We start from the raw sequence: 13,161 nt of genomic DNA on the forward strand, positions 1-13,161 counted from the left end.
AATATAACAACTTAAATAAGTAACATCTCAGAATATGCTGTATATTTCAGAAGCACAGGACAGAATCTTGGAATACCCTTAGGCATCAAAAAGTGCGACAACCAGGGAGTATTCTCTGAAAATGGAAATAGGCTGGGACATCTATAGGAATCTATCAAATTTTCCCCACTTCGTTTCATAAAATTCTAAATGTATTATAGAATTAATTATTAATTCCAAGTACTAAATGCCAGTACCAAAAGACATAGGTTAATATTCAATATGTATTTTAATAAAAATGAAAATACAGTTGAAAAATACGACATCAGTTACAGATTAGAAATTCCTGTTCTAATGAAACTTCTCTAAGGCCTTAAAAATATTCCCTATATGGACGTATCAACAGTCCTACTCTGACAGTCTTCCATAACGGAAGATACAATTTATACAACCAAAACTGTTCTTTCCCTCTTATAGCTTAGGTCAGCCTAAGAGCAAACTACCTCGGCAAAATGCCTCCCTTGTCTCTATAATAAAAAAGGTCAGAACAGGGCATTTGTCTTTATAGCTAATACCCATTGCAGTGAGAAGGGGAAAAAAAAAAACAACAAACAAAATCTCAATAAAATTCAGGTCATATTGCCAAGAATCAGAATAATTCTGGGACAGATGCAGCCCAAGTTGTCAGTTCAAATTCAAAATGTCTCCATCAAACATCAGTCAAGTAATATTTCAGTCCGTTTACAAATTTAGCCATTTTGGTATCACGATACTCCAAGAATGTACAAAAAAATCACCTAAACCAAGTGCTAAATGGTGTTTTCCAATGAAATTTTCACATGCATAATTCTACCACACAGCATCAAGAGATGCAACATTAAACAGAAAATACGAGAAATATATATGTAAATATCATTTCATCAGATATCGGCAATATCTTGTCCTGCTGCAACACCCTGTACAATAGGCTGTGCACTTTCTGAAGCAAGTGGGGGCATGTGTCCTGTTTGAAGATGTTCTCAGATTTCAGCTCTCCATTTTAAAACGGGAGATGGATTTGGTGGATGGAAAGAGAACAGGCTATAGCTTACCCACTTTTCCCAATGAAGATTGGGTTGGGTTTTTTTGAAAATACTTGCAAAAGAGCAGGCGAAAGATATTACAAACTTTCTATGTTCTCCATCTGATGCATTCCGCCTCATATGCCCAGAATTGTGGTGTGTTAAAACCCAAAAGGATTTTTTTTAAATGATGTTTACATTCACATCTAATCATCCTTTCTTAGTTTTACAACAGTTTTCAACTGGATGTAGATATATATATTATTTTTTTCCAATCATTGCTATTTAAAAAAAACCAAACTTGACAACCGCCTTTATGCTGCAGTTTTAAACTCAGAGAGCTGAAGTTTCACACATTATTCTAAAATAACAAGGCATCACTGAATTAGGAATACTATCTAAACCTTGTGGCAACACCAGCTTACCGGTTTAAAAAGATTTCTCCCTGCAAGTTTTATAAAGTAGTAAAAAACTGTTTTTCATATTTAAAACAGCCATAGGCATGTTCCTTGTTGCTCCTCTCTGGTGGAACCTACCCGTTGACCTCAGTCCCAGAGTGAATTCACATTTTGCGCAGGCACTTGCTCCACAAAGGGACCCGTAATTCTACAGTCTTCACGTTAATTCAGTAAAAGAAAATAAAAAGCGCTACTATCACTTAATACACGATCAATAACCACACAAGAAGTACCGCTCTGTTAGCCACGACTCCATTCCAACAAGGGACTACACGAAGGCAGTCTCTGATAAATCACTTGTGCTAACTCGGGACACGGCTCCTGCCAGGAGACGCAACCGGCTGCTCCCAGTCAAAGCCTAATGAGTGAGACCTGCAGAGGAGCTGCAAACTTCCAACGGGGCGCAGCTGGTTTCATTTTAAAGAAACATTTATTTGTCATACTTAGTCCTTTCAGTTAAACCACTCAAAAAATTCAGTTTTCTTTTCCTGGGGCTGTTGTAGTTTGTGCAAGAAGGAGTTTGTAAAACAATGACAAGAAATTACACTAAAAATAGGAAGAAAAGGAGCAAGATGCAAAGGGGAGATGGGAGAAACATTAAGGAAAAATGAAAATTAAGCAATCAAGCAATTCAGTGCATAGTGAAGAAATGGATATCTGAATGTGTGGAAACAGGAAAGTTAGATTTAGAAAGGATCTATAAAGAAGATGCAGAATCACTAGAAATAAAATGGAGACCAGTACAAAAAAGAGGAAAGAACCGAACAGTGAAGCAAAGACAACTGTAAATAGGGAGGAGTACAAAGGACAAGAAGGGAAAACAGGTTAAGCAATATTAAAACTTATGGGAAAGGGCATCTTAATGTGGTACCACTCAGTTTTCCAATAAAAGCAGCGCAGCATTTGTCCGGAGTCATAAGACACAAGCAGTTGACACCTGCAAATTAAAGTGCAGCGCAATATATCAAAGTGAAAGGGTTCTAGGGAATAGGACAGTGAATGAAAACCTGAGACCTGTATTAAATTACAAGTTTGGCCATTATCTTCCTATGTGCTATGAAAAATGGGAATATAATACCTCCTACCTTGTTGTGAGGATAAAACTCATTAATTATCATGAAGTGCTCACACATTACAGCGCTGTGGGGGAAATAAGCAGGTAGAATCTAATTGCTGTTGTAGGATAAAGAGTACAGAAGGTATACTACTGATTGATGGACTAAGGGGTTACAAATTGATTGTTTTATCTGAGAGACTGAGAAATCCAAAGGCCAAAGAATGATTGGTCTTCTCATGCTTTTTTTCTTTCTTTTTTTTTTTTTTTTTTTAAGTCCAAGCAAACACAGTCATTACATTCAAAAAGGCCCATCAAGACAGCAGGTGAAAAATGAGGGAGAAGGATCTTCTGAATGTGGTACATAAACAGAGAGAGGGAAAGCAAACTACAGTGCAGTGTATTAACATACCCCAGAAAAAAATACACAGAATTTAAGTTAGAGGACTGTTCTTCTGCTAAAGCTATTATTTTAAAAGGATGAATGAAGAAAATTAAAACTGGTAGGCACAACATCTGAGATGAATTTCTTCTAATTCTTCAACATCTGAAAGTTAAGATCTAAAAGCGTCCGTTATAGGAAGCTGGTCAACAGAGAGAAATACGCAGCTAGAAGTGATTCAGCTGACCTTAGACACTTATCTCAAAATAAACTGAACAACTCTCTAGAGGTGTCCACTGTGACTAGCTTAGACATCTAATTTTAATAAATAAATTTCAGCTACTAATTATTCCTACTTGTACTGAAGGAGAAATGTAATATCATGCCCTGTGATAAAATGAAGGCTCACAGCATGGAGGAGAAAAAATTATGAACTTGTAGAGACAGCAAAGAATGGAGGGCAAAAGCAGTTTTATTAGCCAGTGCTTCAGAGACAATTCCATTAAAATAAAAATGATGCCACCTAAGTCCTCTCAAGCATTTTTTCATGCAGGAACAGGGGAGAAGACTCTGTGGTGTTTGCATACATAGTTGAGACCTGGATGCAGGCTTTCTCAAAAAAATACAGTATCAGGTCACTCACCATCTTATATCTTATCCTTATTGCTTCTTCTTTCAAGTTAGATTACTGATCACAATGACAGCACAGGCACAAAACCAGCTTTTTTCACACTCAATGTGTTTTATCAAAAAGTATGTAACTGATTCTTACCACCTAAACGAGATGGAAACCATCAGTAAGGATACCCACAACTTCCTATTCCCAACAAAGTGCTGCAATTAGAATACAATTTTTTCTTGGATTCCTAATCTGCATTTATCTAATCAGCCTCAACTTTACTGATGAAGGAAAAGAATTACTACATTTTAATTTTTTTTTAACAAATATTTGCATAAAAATGTTAACAGTGAAAAACTCAAGACACATGCAAGAGACTTTTTTAGGAGGTGCACGTTACTGATTCCTCAAATACTGGGCCTTTTAAAGGGATCCAAATCTGCATGTATAAATTACATCTCTAAAATAAATGTTCTTTTCCTATAATACAAATGAGACTTATTTTGTTTATTAAGAGTTAATACTGATATTGCAGCTGAAGGAGGATAACTTCTAACATCATTACGAAATATTTACCTTTTCTAAATATCAGGAATCAGAGATCTGTAGAATTGTTTAGATTGGAAAAGACCTTTAAGATCAATGAGTCCAACCATTAACCTAACACTGCCAAGTTCACCACTAAATCGTGTCCCTAAGTGCTACTTCTACACATCTTTTACATACCTCCTGGGATGGGGACTCAACCACTTCCCTGGGCAGCTTGTTCCAATGCTTGACAACCCTTTTGCTGAAGAAATTTTTCATAATATCCAATCTAAACCTCCCCTAGTGCAACTTGGGGACACTTCCTCTTGTCCTATCGCTTGTTACCTGGGAGAAGAGACCGACCCCCACCTCACTACACCCTCCTTTCAGGGAGTCATAGAGAGTGATAAGGGCTGCCCTCAGCCTCCTTTTCTCCAGGCTGAACACCCCCAGCTCCCCATCAGACTTGTGCTCTAGAGCCTTCACCAGCTTCGTTGCCCTTCTCTGGATGCAAAGAAACAGAACCGGAGGATGTTTCTCTAGGATGAAGAAATCCAGCCCTCAGCAGATATGCTGAAACAACTAGATACCAGTGGCTGAGGTATCTGAGACTCTCTCTCTTTTCATGGGGTAATTACTACTTATGGGGAACTTTTTATTTGTATCTCCTTAAGCCAAAGCATTTGTTCTGATCAGCTGGCCACAAAAGCTTAAATGACTGACAAAAAGCACACGCTTTTAAACAACCAGTTCTTATAAATACTGTACTTTCTTAGCACCTTTTGCCTTCACATTGTTTTCTAAAATTAGAATTAAATAAAGAGATTAAAAGCAAAATAAAACAAAAAGAAACTTCCTTTTTTTACCTTCTCCCTCTTTAACTCCCTCTTTGAGGACTATTAGGAAGGGAAGAAAAATAACTATTTCAACACATACAGCCTTATAGACATTCTGGGAAGTCAAACCGAACCACAGTCTTAATGCTGTGTTTTTGTATCTTACAAAATCCACACAGTATAGATCCCCAAAACATTTTAGCTCGCTAGGCCAAAACACCCATGCAAAAGTTACAGTGATATTCAGTTTAAATTCTGCTCCTTCTGCTCATATGTATAATTAGCTAATAATTCACAGGGAGTGTGCTGCGTAAACTAAGGATCTCAAGAATTGTACCAGATATTGGGAACTGCTATTTAGCTGTGCGACCTGCCTGAATTTTTTCTCAGTAGAAAAAGTGAGGAATTAAATCAATCAGGTTTGCAGGGCAATAAATACAATCAAAGAGGCTGAAATAACCCTAGCTTGTGTGTTAAAAAGAGAACAAAAAAACAGGAAAAAAAATTCCTTTGGTGCTCTAAAAGACAGAAAAGGTAGTTTCCAGTCCTAGGACTGAAAACTTTTCATTGTGATTCAAATAATTACAAAATAATAACTTAAGCTGGTGTTGAGTTTTACTATTGTACTCTGTGTTGCTGATGCCATGTTACAGAGTTACTTGTTTCTGGACAGACAGGCGGCCCTGGCTCACAAGAACTACTCTTAACTCAATAATAAAGGTTATTATAAACTTCAGTCCAACAGTTTAAAAAGACAGAAATAAAACTGTCACAGCAATAAATAAATTTAAAAAGACATCTGGTGGAATAAACCTCTTTTTTTTTTTTTTTTTTTTTTTTTCTGGGGAAAAAAAAACCTGAGAAAGGTTAAAGAAAATGAGAGTGAACTCTGGAAGAGTATTTCCTTTCGTGCCTTGCCTACCCAATTTGGATTTGTGTTGTAGTAGTGACCTCGAGGCATTTCCCAATACTATTAAATCATAACAGATAAAGCAGGCTCTTTTACTTCACGCCATAATCTACCATCACCCTATGGTACACTTAGATTCAAAATCCAATTTTAAGCTTTGTACTCCTGTTTGAAGCGGTTAGCACCTGCAATCCCAGTGACTTTAATCAGAAGAGACCAATATCTTTCAAATTTCAGTCCGTTCTAATGAATTTTACTTAAAGCATGCAAATTTTAAAACTCAGGACAGTAGACTTGTTTGTTATCTATGAATTCCAGTACTCGTAACTCTGGATAAGCATATCAAATAGTTCTGCTTGACATGATCTATGTACCTTCCTTAATTGCCTTACAGCAGGAGCATCAATTACAATAGTGATGCCATCAATCTCTAAAGAATACTTGATTAAAAAGTGCAAACGAAGCATGCTGGCAATTCTGATTAATATATTTACAACATCTTTTCTATGGTTTTAAAAATTAAATCTATAATGAAGACAAGCAGTTGTATTATCTCAAGTGAAGGTGAGGATAACTTGCCTTCTCCCCAGAAGACATTAAGATTTTTAATAGTTAAAGCCCGATAGGAAACTTCAAACCACTTCAAGTAAGAGTTTTAGTAGAACCAGGAATTGAAACATCATACATTTCCTCTAGAACTTGGGAATGGATTTTCAATTTCCCCAAAGCTTATTACAGTGATGTGAGTGATCACAAAGTGCATGAAAGCAGTTATTCAGTAACATTTTACATCTGCTTTCCCCTCATGTAAAAAATTTCTTACAAAGAATACAGAATAAGATAATGTGAGCTTGGAAAATAGGGCCAGAAAATCGCTCTCTCAGAGTAAAGTAAATTATTTACATTTATCATTTTGATTCTCCAGTCCTATAATTATGATTTTATTGCATTTCAAAAAGTGAATGATGCTGCTGTCAGGATCTTTTTTCTCCCAGCACGTTCCCTGCCTGATCAGTAACTCAGACTGTACAAGGGAACAAGACGCTGAGAATTAGAACATAAAATATTATCTGACTCTTGAGGAAACTTTTGAACATTTCTAAGTTTCTCGCTTCTGCAAAATATTTAAATGCTAGTCTTAGAGTTTCATTATTGTTTTCAACCCCTTAATTTTCTGAGATTACAGGCAATGAAACAAAAAGGAACATTTTACTTACATCATTCTGATCATCTTTTGCATTGTAATAGATTATATCATTATTCTGTAAGAGAAAGAAAAGTAATTCTGTTAGTTTGAAAGTAGAGAATAAAGTTTACTAGCAACCATTTGTACTAAAATACATTTTAAAATAAACCCACATTTCTTTATGTATTCTCTTTGGAATATGATGGAATTGGATCTTTGCTTGTTCTCTGTTTCTTTTTTTTTTTTTTTCCCCATGCTCCTGTTAAACCACATTAATGCTTCTTCCCTAGTAAGATACAAAAGTCACTTAAAAATCCAACTAGAAAAGTACAGACAATGTTGGATAAAATCCAGAGCTCATAAAAGACTTCTGTAAGCCATTTCTTTTACAGACATAGGATGATTTCACTCTGCAATTAGGTGATTTATGCGCCATGACATCTAGCGGGCAATAGATATCACGATGCATGGGCAGTGCTGAGTGGGTTGAGTACTTGTTGCACACACGTTTATTGTTTTATTCGCCTCCCACTGTGAAAATAAGACCTGGGAAAAAGCATCACAGGAGAGTCTGGCTGTTGTAGCACAGAGTGGATCCTGGCAACTCTGTGGAAATACCATACCACGTAATTCAAGCAAAGCACCGGAGGAGAAGATTACTAGTTTCCATTGCAAAATCAGTCAGAAACTTCATTCACTGTAATGTCTACAGTGGCTTGAAAATTGTTGTATTTCCTGAGGAACAGGTTTTTCTTTTCTCTTGAGATATTTCTGAACCATTTAAAAGCCCGAAAGATTTAGGCTCGCTGTAGTAGCTTTCCACTAAATATAATTGCAGTAATGTGCCCTATATTTGCTTTTATACTTTTTTGAATGAAAGTAAGCAATTGTTATGTGCATTTGTGTATGAAATAAATATATCCACATATGTGTCATTTTTTTAAAATTCCCTTCGCAGATTGTGAAAAAATAAAGAAATGGAGAAGTTACTTTTCTTCATGCCCAGCATTTTGTTTAAAATAGGCAATTGCTGTTAACCTCTAAAAATAGCTTTAATGTATATTTTCAGTTATGTTTATGGTAATACCTTTGGACTTATGTATCTAAATAAAAAGTTGACCACAAAAAATATTTTTTCTTTTATAAATACCAACAGGATGACTTCAGTAATAATTTTTCAAGTGGGTAAACCAACAACAATCTTTAATCACACTAAAAAGTACCATGACAAGTGCTACAAGGTAATGCAGTTCACCTTTATAAACCATCGTTTTTGCTCACTTCATAAATAAGGACATTTTTCATTCTCTTTTATGATCTTTTTGAGATCCAAACTTGAAATATATTATAGATGAGTTAAATGCCATTCTGAGGTAAATGCTATTAACATTAACTCATCCTCTTCCTCTTTCTCTCAAAAAGCAGTTTTCCACTTTTCCATCAAGAAACTCTTCTACCCACAGTTCCGTTGGGTTTGCATCAGTATGTGGTAACTCAGCCAGACCACAGCGTGCTACAGACGCAGGAGGAAATTCCTTTCATCATTGAAGACTTGATGGTTGTAAAGAAAAGACCATGTAATGCTCGTGGAAGCCTTCAAGGAAGTCGGAAGAGGCAAAAGATTCAATTCTCTTTGGAATCTCTTTACTTTGTACATGGTTGGGTACAAAATAACTGTTCTGTAAATAATTCGATCTGTTCAAAAAGCCATGTGATTCCTTAGCAGGCAACATTTAGGGCTGCAAGGGATCCAGCTCTGAGTGGTACTAGCTGGAAATGTTAGCACAAGTGTTTTCATCACAAGAGGATCAGTTTAATTAAAAAAAAAATAATAAAAAAATGTTGTTTCACTTCAGAAGATGGGGGAAAAGAATAGTCCTCTCACCATACCACTTTGTGCTGTGTTGTGTTGTGTTATGTTATGTGAAGTTCCCCTGCAATCTCTTCCCTAGAAGCTTTTGTTCAAGAAAAATGAGACCAGGAAAAGTCATATAGATATCCTTATCTGCATGCATATATATATATATTTAAAAATAATATATATATATTATTTTTTTTTAGTGGTTTCTGTTTAAAAAGGAACATTTTCATAAAAGCACAATTCTTTTAGGTCTTCTCTTGTATTTTCTCCCATCAAGATATCAGTTTATTTCCCCACCCCATTTCCATTGCTCAGGTTTCCCACATAAGTATACCTTGTCACAGCATCTCTTAGTGCCTAGGACTTTTAACGCTGTTCTCTATGCATACAATTCTGTTTATCTACTTAAACAAAGTGAGTTTTTATTGTCACGATTTTATTTCTCCCTTTCTTTTATGATTTTATTTATTGGTTTAAATTGATTGAATCCCACATACCATTGCTATCTACTTCCACAGGATGAAAGGGTATTTCTTACATCACCTATTAAAGAACTATGTTTCAGAAACACGATACATTTCAAAGTTAATTAAAATAACACCCCCAAAATAACTTAGATTTTTTTTTAGGCTACACGTATCTTGTAGTTCGGTGTCCTGCCTGGAGATATTACCTATATAATGCATAAACTAACACTGACATTGGTCATATGTCATTGCTCTTAATACACAGTCCTGGGACACACTAAATGCTGTACAGTTCACAAATTAGATTCATGGATCAGTTATATCTTTAGAGAACAATTTTTCATAATTTTACCACTTCTGGCTGACAAGAACAAATTGTGTTGTCGCTGGTTCAAAAGCAAGTAGTTTAGTTAATAAATAACTTCTTGACATAAAGAATTTGAATTTTCCAACTGTTATACACTACTGCCACCAGGTAATACTGCACACTTATTCAGTAAGCCTAAAATAGAATGTAAATATCCTAGATTTATGTTTTTTTTCTTTATCCAGTCATGCTATGAGAGAGAGGAGTACACACTCACTGTTACTTCTGTTCATGAATGAAAGGATTTAGTAAAACAGTCCTGAAGCTAAATTTATGGCATAATTACTCTAGGAGACCATATACATAAATTAGAAGCTTTAGCATGGTATCATACAAGTTTACAAACCTCATGCAGTTGGAAAAGTGAAGGGTAGTTTTCACCATCATTAATTCCCCTTTCAGAGCAAACAGTTTCAGTATCTGACAAGGATACGCAAGGCATGCAAAAATTACATTAAGGACCAGGCCATGAATGTTTTATTTGCGAGTCTCACTATTTTCTTCTATTCTATCCTAAAAGTCTTTTTTCTCCCACACTTTCATTTGCATTATTATCTGCTGAAGTTAGATTGTTCCATTGTTGTTATATTGCTTTATTTCAATAGTACTTTGTTTCCCAGCTTTGGGTATAAAATTATTCCAATGGGAAACACTACGTATTGGGTAGTATTAATGAATTCCTAAATTTCATCACACTGAATCCAAAGTTTCTGGTCTTTATGATCTCTGTGCCTAGAGACCTGAAGAAAAACACCGATTCATCAAACAGAAGAAAAGCACGGGAAAATATAATCTTTCATCTACAGATGAAATTTGGATTCACACCTCTGCTAACTTACACTCACATTTTCCGTACAGACTAAGTTTACAGACTAGTATATTCAACTTGTTAAATGCTTAATCTCAACTCAGGATTATGTCAATGGAGCTGAAATTGGCTTGTCATCACAGGAAATAATATTTTTTTTTTCAATCAAAGTCTTTGAAGAACACCACAAAAGGATTACATTGCAACAAGGCATATCAGACTCTGCAGATAATTACGCATAGTAAATTGTGGTAATATAGCTATGCTATTTTGTTGATAAACACTATACATCTTCCTTTACTCTAGCAAGTGACAAAGATGAAAGCTCCTTCTCATCACTGCCACGTAATGGCTTCTGTAGGAAATCTTGCTCTGTAAATCCTATGCTAGAATTCCAAGAATTGTCCATGAAATATGGACTCCATCAACTGGTCAAACTTTTTTTCAGTGGAAACACTTTATGTGTGATTTTTGAAGTATCTGCTTTCCCAAAAGAGATGTTTGCATTTCATTCATGAAAGCAAGCAAGCAAACAAACAAACAAACAAACTCCTGGAAATCTTAAGATTTTCAACAAAGATCTAATGCTATCTATTCAGAAGTCTTACTTTCATGGAAGCTGTAATTAAGATTCCTTAAGCCCACAGGTCTGTACGTGAGGCTTCCTAAGGAATCTGCCTAATCCTGCAATGGAGTCCAGAGTAGGGTTAGGCGTGCAGGGGAGACTGAAGGCCTAAAATCGACTCTAGAACTTGGTGAGATCCTGCAATGAACTACCTGAAAATAATTTTTTTTTTTTTTTTTAAATAGGGGGAGGGGGATAACCCAATTTTCTGCAGTTTTTCACATAGTAAGGAATTAATGTAATGTGTTAATTTAGACAGACATCACAATTACCCTTTTTTCCTGAAAGCAGCAGTTCTGAAACAATCATAGGTAAAATGTGGAAGCAAAAAATAACACTCTCTTCCATGAATTTATTTGCTACAGACATGCTGGGAGATAATGAACTGCCTCAGAAAAGAAAACGGAAGAGTTTTTTTAAAGGTCTCCACACTTCAAACATTTTCTTCAACGAACCACCGGAGGCAAACCTAAAATTACTGCAGTAGGTTGTACTGCAAATATATACTACTGCATAATTATCAGTGCATGTTTTATAATTTAAAATTAAGGCCAAATATGATTATTTGAATTTTGTTTTAAAACAGCACCCTTCCCATAACTTCTAAGTACTTTATACAAAATTCACTAAAGCAACAAAAAAGAGGCAAAGTATAAAAGTTCCTTTATATTGCAGTTAACCGGCTAGTAGTGATACCAACAAGGTTTATTTTGTTCTGCAAGCAATGAGGTACAATAAAAAATGAAAAACCAAGAAAAAATACCCGCAAAATATTACTAATATATGCATGATTTTGACTGTTCAGTTTAAAAATAAGTCCTTAGAATTACAGACAGAAATTTGAAAAGCATTTTAAAATCATACTAGTTCCACACACTTTGAAAAGACATAGAACACTAGTGAAAGAACTGGGAGCCCTGTTGCTCAGCACAGAGCAATAAAAACTACTAATAATACTGGTTTAGTTCTATATAATACTGGTTTATGTCTATGTTCATAGACATAACAAGAAATGAGTGTAATTGCCTATAAATGCTTAATTAACTGTTGGTAAAATTCATCTGCTTTAATTTTAAATAATATTTTCTTGTATGCCCTTGGATAAAGGTGTATTAAAAAAGATCACTCTAATACCTTCAGGGTAATTAAGGTTTAAACCCAACTAATAAATCCTATGACAAATCAGCCAGGTAGTTTTAGTTTAATCCCTTATATAGTCTGACATGCAGTTTAAGGCGCAATTAGATACTTCAGAAAAGACAGCTAAATTGGCCTACCGCAAATAAAAAATTACGTCTCTTTCTAAAGAGAATTTCTTAGGGAATAAAAGCTTGCAAATAGGGGAAAAAAAGGAAAGAATGCCAACAACTATGACCTGGTTTTTGATAGTTTTGTAATTTTTCCTAAGCGAAATGGCAGAGGCAAAATAAGTGAAAACTTTTTTGTCCCTTCCATATCCGTGAGTGGAAATACTGATTTACCTCCTGTCTTTAAAGCAAACACAAAGTCCAGGAACAGAGTAAATTAGTTGCAACTACTGTGTATGAACGTGGGCTGTAAGAAATGGGTTAGAAATTGCATTTAAAATGGGATCTTGAAACAGGACTCAGGAAAAAGATCTTTTAAAAATCAAACTATTTTTAATAAAAAAATGACAACTATCAAACTGTTCAATAATATCTCAGTCTCAAAATACTTCCTCATATTACCTGTAATACAGGCAAATGAGTCGCTTGCGTTAGACATTTTTCCCCAAAATATAATTTGGTTAAAGAACCACTTTCTTAGAATATTACATTTCATATAATAATTAAAAACTCCCAGGCCTGCACTATAATTTATGATAAGCCTTTTTCATCGGATTTGTGTAAAGGGCTTTTCTTAAGACTCTACTGAGACTAATAATTCAAATGAAAAGATCAAGGAGAAGATTAGAGGAAATAACATAAAGGAGGATTGAAGGTACCACATACCCTTTGTCACAGAACACGTTTTCTTTTCAAAGATGAGAAAGATCCAT

The 13,161-nt window shown here is 35.1% G+C and overlaps 1 protein-coding gene across 4 annotated transcripts in view; it reads right to left on the minus strand.

Annotated features, from left to right (window-relative positions):
- CACNA2D1 (calcium voltage-gated channel auxiliary subunit alpha2delta 1) overlaps window positions 1-13,161 on the minus strand; it is a 429,793-nt gene that overhangs the window by 194,699 nt on the left and 221,933 nt on the right. For all 4 annotated transcript variants that reach the window (XR_008465561.1, XM_054196028.1, XM_054196020.1 and 1 more), the window contains exon 5: window positions 7,045-7,089. Coding sequence is in view for 3 of the 4 variants with exons in the window: in XM_054196028.1 (XP_054052003.1) it covers window positions 7,045-7,089 (45 nt within the window). In the remaining variant the exon portion in view is untranslated. The remainder of the gene's footprint in view (window positions 1-7,044; window positions 7,090-13,161) is intronic.

Source organism: Rissa tridactyla, chromosome 1, assembly GCF_028500815.1.
Source record: "Rissa tridactyla isolate bRisTri1 chromosome 1, bRisTri1.patW.cur.20221130, whole genome shotgun sequence".
In the NCBI taxonomy this organism is placed as follows: Eukaryota; Metazoa; Chordata; class Aves; order Charadriiformes; family Laridae; genus Rissa; species Rissa tridactyla.